The sequence below is a fragment of the Podarcis filfolensis genome (genome assembly GCF_964270895.1).
Source record: "Podarcis filfolensis genome assembly, chromosome: 9".
NCBI classification, from domain to species: Eukaryota; Metazoa; Chordata; class Lepidosauria; order Squamata; family Lacertidae; genus Podarcis; species Podarcis filfolensis.
In genome coordinates, this window is record NC_139610.1 from 8,863,465 (window position 1) to 8,878,605 (window position 15,141).

General features: G+C 43.1%; 2 protein-coding genes across 12 annotated transcripts in view; one reads left to right on the plus strand and one right to left on the minus strand.

Annotated features, from left to right (window-relative positions):
- The window catches only part of KCNIP4 (potassium voltage-gated channel interacting protein 4), a 420,252-nt gene that overhangs the window by 170,493 nt on the left and 234,618 nt on the right, over positions 1 to 15,141 (minus strand). The gene's annotated exons all lie outside the window — the stretch shown is intronic.
- Positions 2,007 to 2,448, plus strand: LOC310770286 (large ribosomal subunit protein eL32-like; the record flags this gene model as incomplete). The annotated part of the gene is made up of 1 exon (XM_083630875.1): positions 2,007 to 2,448. Exon 1 carries the CDS (start codon positions 2,053 to 2,055, stop codon positions 2,446 to 2,448), a length of 396 nt encoding a protein of 131 aa, XP_083487001.1. The 5' UTR covers positions 2,007 to 2,052.

The following is a 15,141-nucleotide window of genomic DNA, read 5'->3' on the forward strand; positions in this document are numbered from 1 at the left end:
TCCCTCCGTTGCTTTTTCAACATATCAACAGCCCAGTTTTAAATACTTTCCATCGGAAGCATATGGTCCTCAGCAGAGCAACTGAAACACGGTGCATTAGGTCAGTGACTTTCAAAGAGGAGATTTAAAGCTTATCCCCCAAAGCAAATCTAAACACAGGTTGTGAAAATGCTTTTAGACGCAGATGGTGAACATTATGAATTGCACCTCACCAGTGCCGTGGCTTGACAGCTGACAGATTGCTTTAGTCTTGCCAGTTTGGTTTGGCAACATCACCTGGACTGATGCTCAAAATGTTCATAGCTTTCATGATCGTTTTCCGTTCTGTTGATGAGGTGGAAATTAATTGAAATTCTTAATGCACTCAAAATGAAGCAGTACAGGCTTGAGTGGCCAGATGGAATACCCTTCAGGAAGGAACCATGACTGGATCATTAGATCTTTAGAAAACTAAAATTTACTTTAAAGTCCTTTGGTTGTTTCCAGTTGGGAAACAGAAAGGCTATTTGGTGTAGTGGAGGCTTCTGTAAGCAGAAGGGGGAGGGAAATGATTTTTTTTGCAAATTTCTGCAGCTCCCCCACTTCCTATGCTGCTCCAATGATTCCCCACGAAATTTGAGGGCTACAGTGGGATGTGCAGGTGAAAGTGAGAATCAGTGAAAGTTATTACCACCACCCTCTTCCACTACCAGAGTCTGCAGCTATAGACAACCCGAGTGCTCTCCAGGATTCTGATGCACACACCAAGTTCATATTGGAACAGTTTCCTTGAATAAACTGAGAATATACCCAATAATACATTCAACACTTCTCAGCAGCTGTGGATTTTGGATTATGCTCAGTAGACAATACCTGACATAAGAGCAAACTCCTAGAGGCCAAGGTCCCTTCAGCCCTCCAATAAAATATCTGAGGGCACGGGGCCCCCTAAAGTTGATGGGCATTGCCATTCAAATTGTGTGGGTTCGCCAGTCAAGTGATTGATTATGTGGGACAGGGGCTACCTCCTCACCCCACAATATTTTATTCAAGTTGGCATCCCAATACATGAAATGCATGATCTCATCTCATTTCACATACCTGGGTTGTGTTTTGTTGTTTTTACAGAGCAGTTACTGGGACTGAATATCAGGAGCATGGTACAAAACAGAGAGCGTGTAAACATCTCCCCCCCACACACACATTGCAGTCCTAAAATTGCTATTTCATATCAATTTGGCACAGAGAACAATTGCCCTCCGACAGCAAGGTGGCAGTTCATCAGCATGAAAATAAAAGATAACTCCCTTGGTCCCAATCCTGACTCTCTTCCTGGTTCAGCTACTATTTAATTCCAAAAGAACCACATATTTCACATATCTAGTAGTGGGTTTTTTCCCCCTACACCAGAAAGAGCTTTTCCATTGTTGCTAATCCTGAAGTAGCATCTGCACCCCCATCGTTCTGCCCGGACACTTAGGTCCAGCGCCGAGGACCTTCTGGCAGTTTCCTCACTGCGAAAAGCCAAGTTACAGGGAACCAGGCAGAGGGCCTTCTCGGTAGTGGCACCCGCCCTGTGGAACACCCTTTCACCAGATGTCAAAGAAAAAAACAACTACCAGACTTTTAGAAGACATCCGAAGGCAGCCTGTTTAGGGAAGCATTTAATATCTGAAGGATTATTGTATTTTAATATTTTGTTGGAAGCTGCCCAGAGTGACTGGGAAAACCCAGCCAGATGGGTGGGGTATAAATTGTTGTTGTTGTTGTTGTTGTTGTTGTTGTTGTTGTTGTTGTTGTTCATGGAACACAGTCTGAAGACCACTGCCCTTAGGGGTGTTATTCTTGCCTTGAATATGAGAGTTTCCAGGTCAAAACTACAGACCTGCTTATGGAACTAGAGAAATCAGAAGTGGTAGTTTAAGCACTTTTAGGGGCGTACATGAAGCTCAGAGCTGAAGTTCATGTTTTGAATGAACTTGGGATTTACCCCTGCAATCTTAAATTAAAGGATCTCAGCTTTCTCTCCACGTTCCCTCCCTGCACAGGTGCCACCATTCTTCAGCGGACACTATGCCGGCCCTCAGACCCCTCATCAAGCCCAAGATCGTCAAGAAGAGGACCAAGAAGTTCATCTGCCATCAATCTAATTGCTATGTCAAAATTCAGTGTAACTGGCTGAAGCCCAGAGTTATTGACAACAGAAGGTTCAAGGGCCAAATCTTGATGCCCAGCATTGGGTGTGGTAGCAGTAAGAAGACAAAGCACATGTTGCCTTTAGGATTCAGAAAGTTCCTTGTCCACAACGTCAAAGAGCTGGAGGCGCTGATGATGAGCAACAAGTCCTATTGTGCAGAGATTGCTTGCAATATTTCATCCAAGAATTGGAAGATTATTGTGGAAAGAGCAGCAGCTTGCTATCCAAGCCACAATCCAAGCCACCAATCCAAATGGCAGACTGCGCAGTGAGGAAAATGAAAAAACAGTTGCTCTTGTACAACTGTATTTGAGAAAAAGTCAAAACGTGTTGGAAAAATAATAATAATAAAGGATCTCAGACAGCAGTACCAAAGAAGCTATCGCTACGCTGGGCAGTCTGACTCAGTTCAGATTCATATGTTCAATAAAGAGGTAAGACTCATGCCAGAATGAACACAATCAGTTCCACAGCTACTGGGAGTTTGAAAAGCAAATTACAGTGGTACCTCGGGTTAAGTACTTAATTCGTTCCAGAGGTCCGTTCTTAACCTGAAACTGTTCTTAACCTGAAGCACCACTTTAGCTAATGGGGCCTCCCGCTGCCACCGTGCCACTGGAGCACAATTGCTGTTCTCATCCTGAAGCAAAGTTCTTAACCCAAGGTACTATTTCTGGGTTAGCGGAGTCTGTAACCTGAAGCGTATGTAACCCGAGGTACCACTGTATACTTCATGATTTTCATTGGGTCACCTACAAGTGATCATGTTTGGAGTCACCCAGTGTGGTGTAGTGGTTAGACTGTTGGACTAGCATAAGGTTACCAGATTTTTTCAGTGAATCCGAGGACACTTTTCAACTTCCTACTAAACAGGTGGATTTTGTCAGGGAACTGATTTGTAAATCTGGGGACTGGCCCCCAGGAAACAGGGACATCTGGTAACCTTAGACTAGCAACTGGCAGACCAGAGTTCAACTCCCAACTCAGTCTACTAGGTGACCTTGGACCAGTCACTATGTCTCAGCCTAACTTACCTCACAGGCTTGTTGTGGGATTAAATGGGGAGGGAAGAGAACTAAGAACACCACTTTGGACTCCTTGGAGACAAAGGTGAGGATACAAATTCAACAAATAAATAAATATTCCATAGATTCTGGAGATAATTAAGAAACAGAAATGGCATTATTTGCTATTGACTATCAATTTGATTTGCATGATAATACTCAGCCCAAACGCCGCCTCACTGAGTGGAACATAAACATGCCTCCAGCTTTTGAGCAGCTGAGATACAGAATCTTAATTTCACCTCACCGCTGACTCTGAATCTAAAAATAAACCGTAGATGCAAGATTCTCAAGTTCTGGTTTGTTTGAGCTGATTAACATACAATCAACCTTTGGCACAAAAGCTAAATTAAAACTCTTCGTCAGAAATAGATAAGGAGAACTGGATCATTTGCAAAATACCACAACTGTGGATCAGCCTCCCCTAGCTTATCACCCTGCAGCTGTTTTGGACTATAATTCCCTTCTTCAAAACATCTGGAGGGTGCAAGTTTGGGAATATGAAGACAAATAAGAAGCTTAAAAATTACTGTACCCCCTTCTGTCTTGTAACTTTGAACAGCAGCGTCATATTTATAATGTGTGTGTGTTTGGTGGGAGGGAAAGAAAGAAACTGCATTCCTGTAATCAAACCTTTTGTTTTATATCAGTGTTTTCCTGCTTCAAATTAAATGGAGGGGGGAAGGAATTGCATGGGGAGTAACTTTCATTATTATCCTCTGTGGATTCTTCAATAATGGATCCTTGTAGTAATGGCAGCCCATGTTGGTAGTGCTGTTTTTGCCAATTTCCCATAAAAATAGCTCAAAAACGGTTTCCCCCTCCCCACGATTTTGCCAAAAAGGTTCACCAATTGTCTGGATTTCCACTGTTTGAAATGCGGCAACCCAAAATTGTATTTTGTCTACCTGCCCCTCTTATTGTCAGGTGCGAGCTGAATTCTGCAGCAAAGCTAACAGGCTTCACAACCAACTCATTCCACCGGTTTCAATCAAACTTAACCATGACTAATGTTAGCTGGATAATGTCTTATAAGATCCCAGACTGGTACAGTATTTACTCCCCAGGATAAGTGAATCTCTCCCTACCTCACAACACCAAAACAGTTGCCACACTTTAAACTTACTCAAAACATCCCTGGGAAATGAATATTTGTTCACTTTTGGTTTCCAAAACAAGTAAAAGTACAGTAGCTAACTTGCAGAAAGATTTTTATGCTCCCCCTCCCCTGTTTCAATGTGGCATAAAGAAAGTTCTGCTGTTGTTTCTCTGTTAGGAATATTCACCTGATTGAAATCCCATACATTTAAAGAGACACTAAAATTCAGACACAAAATAGTTTTTTTCTTCTTGCTTTCCAAAACATGCATAATTCACAGTTAAAAGTGAAGGGTGAACATATGCAATTTTTTGCTTGCAGTATTTTGGTGAACACTCTTTATTGTGATATATCCATTAATAACACAAAATATTAAAAAACCCCAACAAAAATAAAAAATGTATATGAAAATATTGTAAAGCAATTTCCAGTTTTCCTGTCATTCTGGCCTGGTTGTGCTGATCTCCAAGTTAACTGCTATTTCTCATCTTAAACAAAGTTTGCTCTGGAATGGAACCATTTTATCTACTGGAACCAAAGATCCATTATCAGTTCAAAGGATATTTTGGATTTGTTATAATTTTCTTTCTCTGCATGATACGGAAAAGAAGTTTGTGTTGCTCTCTTTGATAATAATAAAGAAGAGAAAAAAAGTTATCCAGTGTGGAAACTGACCTACAGCTTTTTGTTTTATTGTTTAAAGTGTCTATAGTGTTTTAAATATTTGTAGGGCTTGTGGTTTATTTATTCAGCAATGTTGCCTCAAAGCAAAGTTGTGTTCCACTGATTTTTATCTAGAAATGATATCAAACTGAAACAGAAAAAGAAATATACTTTAAAGTTCATTGATGGAAGCTCATTGTTGCAGCTAATACCCAAACAACCTTGAAAGAATGGTTGAAGACACTTTGCACTTTCTTTCTTGTGCTCTGATTTCCGGGGATAACAAACATGGAGCCATGCAACTCATTGGGACATCTTCTTCAGCCTATTGGTCAGGGATATCACTGTACTTTCCCACCCCTAAGGCCAGCCCTGGGAGCCTGCATGGTAGATGAGCAATATTATCTCCATATGGCAGGTAGGGGTTGAGGGTGAGATAATAAAAAGGTAAAGGTAAAGGGACCCCTGACCATTAGGTCCAGTCGTGGCCGACTCTGGGGTTGTGGCGCTCATCTCGCTTTATTGGCTGAGGGAGCCAGTTTACAGCTTCTGGGTCATGTGGCCAGCAAGACTAAGCCACTTCTGGCGAACCAGAGCAGCGCACAGAAACACCATTTACCTTCCCACCGGAGCAGTACCTATTTATTTACTTGAACTTTGACATGCTTTCGAACTGCTAGGTTGGCAGGAGCAGGGACTGAGCAATGGGAGCTCACCCCGTCGCGGGGATTCGAACCACCAACCTTCTGATTGGCAAGTCCTAGGCTCAGTGGTTTAACCCACAGTGCCACCTGCGTTCCTTGGTGAGATAACAGTCTTGCCTAAAATGGGTTGTGTGGAATGAGATTTGAACTGGAACTTCCTGGCTTCCAGCAAATTTTCTTCTTAGCCACTACTGTACTTCTTCTCCAGCTACTGTAACCCTATTCAATTTCTCCAAATGCCTGCTTACCCACTGTTATGTACTGAGTTGAATAGGATCCAAACTGCAGCAGTCTGGTTGGTCCTAGAACAATAGGATCCAAAATGCAGCAGTCTGATTGGTCCTAGAACAATAGGATTCAGAATGCAGCAGTCTGCTTGGTCCTAGAACAATGCAGCAGTATGATTGGTCGGCAGGAGCCACCCAATCCAACTCCAGATAGAAGTAAATCCACAACCTGATTGGTCTACAGGAGAATTCCAGAATTAGCCAATCACGTGCAGCCCATTGTGTAAATAATGTATATAAAGCAGATACTTTGAGGGGACTTTGATTCCCTCCTCACCACTATGAGCTGAATAAAGAGCATGAAATCCACTCTCGACTCTGAGTATATTTCACCCACAGATAATGGATCATTTAATGACCGCTTTACTAATCCAGTACTTAGTTTTATCTTCAGAGCATCACATTTAACAGGGTCAGATCAAAATCCTTGACTTTAAAGAGAAGGCAAAGGCAGATGAGGACAAGCTCTTCTTGTTAATCCCATCAGACTTTACTACAGGAGGTCAGAAACCTTACAAGGGTATTTGATTTCAATAGCGACGTTAAATTACGACTGTTTCCTAATGGGGTATGCTAATGAAACGTGGTAGAATTTGGGTCAAAATTATCTACAGCTGCAGAAGACAGCAATGAAACGTTTCTTTAAAACTGCAGGTGTGTTTTTCTGTTGAACACGAATGGTTAGAGATACAGTCACTCAATAGGGGTGGGTGGATCACGCCTTGCAGGAACCTGGCTTTGACCACCTTGTTTGGCACTGACCTCATCCAGCCTCCTTATACTGCACTATCCTAATGATGTGTCTCCTGCAAAATGAAGGATACCAATCACATATACAGTTTACATTTAAAAAAAATGAAATTTGAAATACTTTATTGTCACTTGTACAACTTCTTGGGGACGCGGGTGGCGCTGTAGGTTAAACCACAGAGCCTAGGACTTGCCGATCAGAAGGTCGGCGGTTTGAATCCCCGCAACGGGGTGAGCTCCCATTGCTCGGTCCCAGCTCCTGCCCACCTAGCAGTTTGAAAGCATGTCAAAGTGCAAGTAGATAAATAGGTACCTCTCCGGTGGGAAGGTAAACGGCGTTTCCGTGTGCTGCTCTGGTTTCGCCAGAAGCGGCTTAGTCATGCTGGCCACATGTCCCGGAAGCTGTACGCCAGCTCCCTCGGTCAATAAAGCGAGATGAGCGCTGCAACCCCAGAGTGGTTGGCAACTGCACTTAATTGCCAGGGGTCCCTTTACCTTTACCTTACAACTTGTATACAGTGAAATCACAAGAGCACCCCTCACTCAGTTCTCTTAGTCTTAATTCCCCTCGTTTACTGACACCCACCCACCAAACCTGAAAGTCAGTTGCCCTGTTGTTATCTTTTCATTCAGCAGCCTAACAGCCCACAGATAGAAGCTGTTCTTTACCCTGTTGGTGCAATTAATCATGCTTCTATATCTTCTGCCTGAGGGCAGGAGATCAAGAAAGTGCCGGCTAGGGTGTGAATAATCCCTGAGAATTTCCCTCATTCTCTTGAGGCAACGTTCTTCCACTATTTCATCCAGCGGATTCACGGGACAGCCCGTAATATCTTGTGCTGTATTCACCACCCTCTGTAGGCACTTCCTACATTGTCCTTGAACATAAATGTGAATGGATTCACAGACCTCAGGCAGGGCAAGTGGGTGCATCATTCCCTTCCTCTGGGGGAGGACTGTAGCTTGGTAATAAAGTGGTACCTCGGGTTACAGACGCTTCAGGTTACAGACTCCGCTAACCCAGAAATAGTACTTCGGGTTAAGAACTTTGCTTCAGGATGAGAACAGAAATTGCTTGGCGGTGGCACGGCAGCAGCGGGAGGCCCCATTAGCTAAAGTGATACCTCAGGTTAAGAACAGTTTCAGGTTAAGAACAGACCTCCAGAATGCATTAAGTTCTTAACCCAGGGTACTGTACACCCTAGCCAGCACTTTCTTGATCTCCTGCCCTCAGGCAGAAGATATAGAAGCATGATTAATCGCACCAACAGGGTAAAGAAGTTCTTACAGTACAGGGTACTGTACTGAATGCTGAGGCCCAAGTTCAATCCATAGCATTTCTGTTTTACTCACGACGATTCTGTGTGCACAGTTCTCTCTGCTGATAGCATGCCCTGGTTTTGAAGCCCGGGTCGCTGATTTATGTTGGAGCATGGCCGATGGATGGAGATGGCTCAGCTGGGGCTTGCCAGCTGGCCTCCTGGCCCTCTGCATGCCAACAGTTGTGCTCCTCCCAAGCCTCCTCGGGAGGAGAGTGATCCTCACAGAGGCTTGGGAGGGAAGCTGCGGGCCCACCAGCCATATGGTTGCTGGGGCGCAGCTTCCATCCTAAACCTCTGCATCCTGCACACCCGGGGAGGCTTGGGAGGGAAGCTGCCAGCCTTATGGTTGGGGGGTGCAGCTGGCGGGCATGCAGGAAAAGGGAAGGCCGCCAGCAAAGCCACTCAGCTCCCCCACTTGCTGGGGCGCCCCTGAGAGGTCAGCGCTCTGGTGTGACGCACCACTAAGCCCTATGAGAAAGACGGTTCTGCTTGCCAATGACACACTTATCTTGTTAATTGCGCAGTGGAAGCCACAATGTTGATCCACGGATCATTCAGCCTCTACTCACGACCAGTGCCTGCTTGCTGCCAGGGGGAAAACTTGTGAAAGAGTTGCTGGATGGCAAGTGAGCTGGGATTGGGCAAAACCCTGTGACACAGTTTCTTTTTTTATATATAATAATTTTTATTCATTTTCCAAACATTTTTATACAATCAACTCATATTTTATCACTCATTTATCAATTTTTGACTTCCCTCAGTTTCTCTGCCAATCTTTCGTTAAAATTTCTATTGTTAACGCATTTCTAAAATTATTATTGCCTTTAGACACTCCTCTTCCCTCTTACTTTCTTTTTTACAATATTTCTTAATTTTTCACAGTCTCTCTTCAAAACCAACAAGCGTTGTCTGTACATCACATGTGCTTTTCAGATATTCTGTAAATCTCCCCCAGTCCTTGATAAACTTTTGGTCTTTCTGGTATCGAATCTTCCCAGTCAGTTTGTCCAGTTCTGCGTATTCAGTCAATTTCATTCTCCATTCTTCCACTGTTGGAATTTCTTCCTGCTTCCATCTTTGTGCCAGAAGTATTCTTGCTGCTGTTACTGCGTATTGGAAAAGTTTACAATCTTTTTTATTAATTTCATTACCTACCAATCCTAATAGGAAGGCCTCTGGTTTTTTAACAAACGTATATTTCAACATCTTTTTCAATTCATTATATATCATTTCCCAGAAGCCTTTCACCCTTTTACACTCCCACCACATATGATAGAAAGTTCCTTCTTTTTCTTTACATTTCCAGCACTTATTACATGTTTTATACATTTTAGCCAGTTTAACTGGTGTTGTATACCATCTATAAACCATTTTCATTACATTTTCCTTCAATGCAGTACACGCCGTAAATTTTAACCTTTCATTCCATAATTTCATCCAATCATCATATTGTATATTATAACCAAAATCTCTGGCTCAATGTATCATTACCGATTTTTACCTCTTCATCTTTTGTGTGCCATTCCAGCAACATTTTATACATTTTGGACAAATTTTTATACTCATTATTCAGTACCTCTGTTTGAAATTTTGATTCTTTTCCTTCATATCCACACACTTTACAATCTTTTTTAAACATTTCATTAACCTGATAGTAATGCAACCAATCATAAACAAATTCTTTCACCTCTTCATAAGTTTTCATTTTCCATTCCCCCCTCTCTTATTATCAATTCTCCATAAGTTCTCCATAAGTTATCCACCTCCCCCTCATATTAATCTTTTTCACACTCAACACTTCTAATGGTGAGACACAGTTTCTTAGGGCTATTGTGATTGGTGGGGAGAGGCGGGGAAGAGTGTAAACAGCTCACATGCTTATCATTTTTTTAAAAAAAAATGCAAGGAATACCTTCCCCATGCCCTCTACTTTTTTTAAAAAAGATATTTATTGGAGTTTTACAAAAACATAAATTTAAAAGATCATATAAAAAGAAAGAAATACAATAAAAGAAACATAGAAAAATACATAAAATAAGAAAAAGAAGAATAAAAACAAATCCATTTTTGTAACCCTAACTCATTATCTTATTTCCTTGGCCTCCTCACACCTCCCCTTTTTGTATCCCCATTTAAATAATCAAATCAGCAAATCCTTACCCTCTTTCGTTTATCTTAACTCTATACCTTAACATATTATAACTCTATATTTTCATCCATTTTCAGTTCAATTTTGCATACTCTTGTTAACTTTGTTGCTAATGCCACTTATTTTCAATCCAACATCATTTTTAACATTCATTAATTTTACAGTGTTTCTGAAGATAGTCTTTAAATTTCTTCCAGTCTTCTTCCACCAACTCTTCTCCCAGGTATCGGATTCTGCCAGTCATTTCCGCTAATTCCATATAGTCCATCACCTTCATCTGCCACTCTTCCAGGGTGGGTAAATCTTGTGTCTTCCAATGCTTTGCAATGAGTATTCTTGCTGCTGTTGTTGCATACATAAAGTTCTATCCTTCTTTGGCACCAATTGGCCGACTATGCCCAGGAGAAAGGCCTCTGGTTTCTTCAGGAAGGTATATTTAAATACCCTTTTCATTTCATTATAGATCATCTCCCAGAAAGCCTTAATCTTTGCATGCCCTCTACTTTTTAACTGAAAAGAACTTCTAATTTCTTTCAACGACTATCAAGTTTAAGGGACTATCCTGCTGCTTATAGGTAGGGTTTTCAGTGAATCTTGCCTTATGTGTTTGGGATTCGTGTCTCAACTTGGAAGTCAAACAGGGAAAATTGCCAAGGGAATTGCCGCTATGATTAGCACAACAGCTCACCCTCCAATGATTTAGTTTAGTGCTAGGGTTGCGTGATCCTTTCTTTTCACCATCATTATATATCAGCAGCTAATACCTGTATATGCTTGTGAGATATGAAAACGCCGGTCCCAAGACCCTGGGTCCTGGGACCCTCAAAATAAAATTGGAGCAAAGTTGGTGAAGCAGCAAAAAAGTTTATGTAGTGATCACAAGAAACATAATTGCATGGATGGGTGTCCAAACGAAGCACACCCAATTTCAGTAAAACACAAGCATATAACCCCTTCATCTGAGCGCAAATCCCGCCCTTGCCTCCCATTGGTTGGGATGTGCAAGGTTCACAGCCTATCATAAGCACCTAATTAAAACACTAAATTCTCCTATCCTAATGCCATTTACCTTCGCCGGAGCTGTACCTATTTATCTATTTGAACAGCATGCTTTTGAACTGCTGGGTTGGCAGGAGCTGGGACCGAACAACGGGAGCTCACCGCATCGCGGGGATTTCGAACCGCCGACCATTCGATTGGCAAGCCCAAGCGGCACAGTGGTTTAACCCACAGCACCCACGTCCCTGAAAGGTGTCAAAGTCAAATGCAAAAAGATTCATATAGAAGCAGCGACCAAGGAACACCTCTGTGCTTGGGGCCTGCTTATGGACTTTCCATGGTTGGCAACTGTGAGAAAAGGATGTTGGACAAGAAGGGCCATTGGTCTGATCCTACAGACTCCTTTTATGTTCATGCATTTGATGAAGTTGGCTGTAGTGTATAAAGCCTCATGCAGGAGGTAGTTAGTCTTTAGGGTTTCACAGGACTCTGTTTTTTGTGCTCGCTGCAACACAGCCACCCTCCTGGACTTCAACCCATGGAGAAGGTGCCCTGTATGTTAATTCTCTAAAAGGACTACCTGTTTACTGCCAAGGTCTTTGTTACAATCCACAGCAACAAACATTGCTTGGTGTACATGCCAAAGATGTTGCATAGGTGTCAGATACAAATTAGGTTTCAGGCTTCAAGGGAGGCAAGACTCTTAAGACAATTGAATCATCTAGGAAATACCATATATACTCGAGTGTAAGCTGACCCAAATATAAGCCGAGGCACCTAATTTTACCACAAAAAACTGGGAAAACATATTGACTCGAGTATCAGCCAGTTCACCACACCACAAACCTGGTGGTGGCGGCGGCAGTGGCGGAGGAAGAAGAAGCAGCCCGAAAGGGCTCCTTTCAGGCTGCTCGTCCCACCACTCGCCTCTTACAAGGGCAGGCATAGGGGCCCAATTGGGAGAGGCACAGCGCAGCGTCTCTCCCAACCGTGGCTCCTGTGCCTGCCCTTGGAAGAGGCGGGTGGCGGGACCAGCGGCGAGAAAAGGCTCCTTTCTCACCTCTTGTCCCTCCACCACCACCCGCCTCATTCAAGTATAAACTGAGGGGGGATAAAAAATATGCTGAAAAAGTCGGCTTATACTCGAGTATATACGGTATATCCTTTGGGCTAAGTGAAACTTGACATGTAAAAAGTCATTTTTTAAAAAGTATTCAAGGAGGACAGAGGAGGTTTCAAAGCAAATGTTAGATGGCGATCTGCCGTGGATGCTTCAGTTGAGATTCCTGCATTGTAAGGGTTTGGACTAGATGACCCTTGGGATCCCTTCCAACTCTACAATCCTATGCTATGCTATGATAGCAGTAATATAGGCGCAACATGCTAATCTTTGCAACCAGGCAGAGAGCCTTCTCGGTAGTGGCTCCTGCCCTACGGAATGCCCTCCCATCAAATGTCAAGGAAATCAACAACTATCTGATTTTTAGAAGACATCTGAAGGCAACCCTGTTTAGAGAAGTTTTTAATGTTTGATGTTTTATTGTGTTTTTAATATTCTGTTGGGAATTGCCCAGAGTGGCTGGGGAAACCCGGCCAGATGGGCGGGGTATAAATAATGAATTATTATTATTATTTGCAAATATATTGATCAAATAAAGATATGCAAGATAAAGGGGCAAGTTAGCCCTCAAAGTTATGTGAAAGTTCTAACAAATTAGACCTATAACATTAAATTCCAGGGGTGTTTTTTTGGGGGGGGTGAACTTTACTAAAAGCACCGTGAATAAAAAGCAAAGCAAACAAACAAAAATCCCCCATTTAAACACAGCAGATTTAAATCCTAGCTGAAACGGCCCATCCCTCCCGTGGGCATCAAGAAAAAGGAATGCAGATGAGTAATCCTTAGAAAAGCAGAATGAGATGCAAAACCAGTGCAATTGTTACAATCTGTGCTTTCATCAAGTGTGGATGATCCTTGGAGATTACAGTATAAGGCAAGTGTACTGCGAAGCTTCCAGGGGATTCCTGCTTGGATCACACACTGCAGTTTAGGGACTGTGGACCTGGGAAGAGAGTGCCAGTGCCAGGCACATGCTGCGGAAATCTGTCATTTGTTAAGAAGTGGTAACAGACTGATGCCAAATACTGTATGTTACTACTGGCAAAACAGCTCACACATAAGCCAATCATAAGCAATAGCATGCCAAGTATTCAGGGTGGGGGGATGACTATTTATATATTGTAAACTGTCCTACAGAGACATCACCTTGCCAACAAAGGTCCGTATAGTTAAAGCTATGGTTTTCCCAGTAGTGATGTACAGAAGTGAGAGCTTGACCATAAAGAAGGCTGATCGCCGAAGAATTGATGCTTTAGAATTATGGTGCCGGAGGAGACTCTTGAGAGTCCTATGGACTGCAAGAAGATCAAACCTATCCATTCTAAAGGAAATCAGCCCTGAGTGCTCACTGGAAAGACAGATCCTGAAGCTGAGGCTCCAAGACTTGGGCCACCTCATGAGAAGAGAAGACTCCCTGGAAAAGACCCTGATGTTGGGAAAGATGGAGGGGACAAGGAGAAGGGGACAACAGAGGACGAGATGGTTGGACAGTGTTCTCGAAGCTACCAGCATGAATTTGACCAAACTGGGGGAGGCAGTGGAAGACAGGAGTGCCTGGAGTGCTGTGGTCCATGGGGTCACGAAGAGTCAGACACGACTAAACGACCAAACTACAACAAAACTGTCCTATGATCCTTGGGTGAAGGGTGGTCTAGAAATTTAATAAATAGTAACAATAATACATTCATTTAATTTAAATTTCAACCCCACTCTTCACAACAGCTCTTCAAGTTTTAACACAATTATATTGACATAAATTAATATTCATTGCTGTTCACCATATTCCTAAATATTTGACTTTCTTCTCCATGGTCAAGCCAGTAAAAGGTAAAGGTAAAGGCACCCCTGACCATTAGGTCCAGTCGTAGATGACTCTTAGGTTGCATGCTATTCTGGCTCTATAGGCCGAGGGAGCCGACGTTTGTCCGCAGACAGCTTCCAGGTCATGTGGCCAGGATGACTAAGCCGCTTCTGGCGAACCAGAGCAGTGTATGGAAACGCTGTTTACCTTCCGGCCGGAGCGGTACCTATTTATCTACTTGCACTTGACATGCTTTCGAACTGCTAGGTGGGCAGGAGCTGGGACTGAGAAACGGGAGCTCACCCCGTCGAACTGCAGATCTTCCGATAGGCAAGCCCAAGGCTCAGTGGTTTAGTCTACAGTGCCACCTGCATCCCTATCAAGCCAGTAAGGTAAAGATAAAGTGACCTCTGACCATTAGGTCCAGTCGTGCCCGACTCTGGGGTTGCGGCGCTCATCTCGCATTATTGGCTGAGGGAGCTGGCGTACAGCTTCCAGGTCATGTGGCCAGCATGACTAAGCCACTTCTGGCGAACCAGAACAATACAGCGGAAACGCCGTTTACCTTCCCACTGGAGTGGTACCTATTTATCTACTTGCACTTTGACGTGCTTTCAAACTGCTAGGTTGGCAGGAGCAGGGACCGAGCAACGGGAGCTCACTCCATCGTGGGGATTCGAACCGCCGACCTTCTGATCGGCAAGTCCTAGGCTTTGTGGTTTAACCCACAGCGCCACCCACGTCAAGCCAGTACTTAACTCTAAATCCTTCTTCACATTATCTTTCATATTTTTCACCAACATTTTAGTTTTACTCTTATTTAATCTAAAGCCTGGTACTATTCTCCAATAGATTCCCATGGTTCTTCAACAGATAACATCACGTTGTCCATTTGGATTGGTGTGATGATCCAGTCCAGATACCCCTTTCCCTTCCCCACTTTCCCTCATATTGCACCCCAAAACAAAACATTAACATATAACTGCTTTTACTCAGCGACTAACATC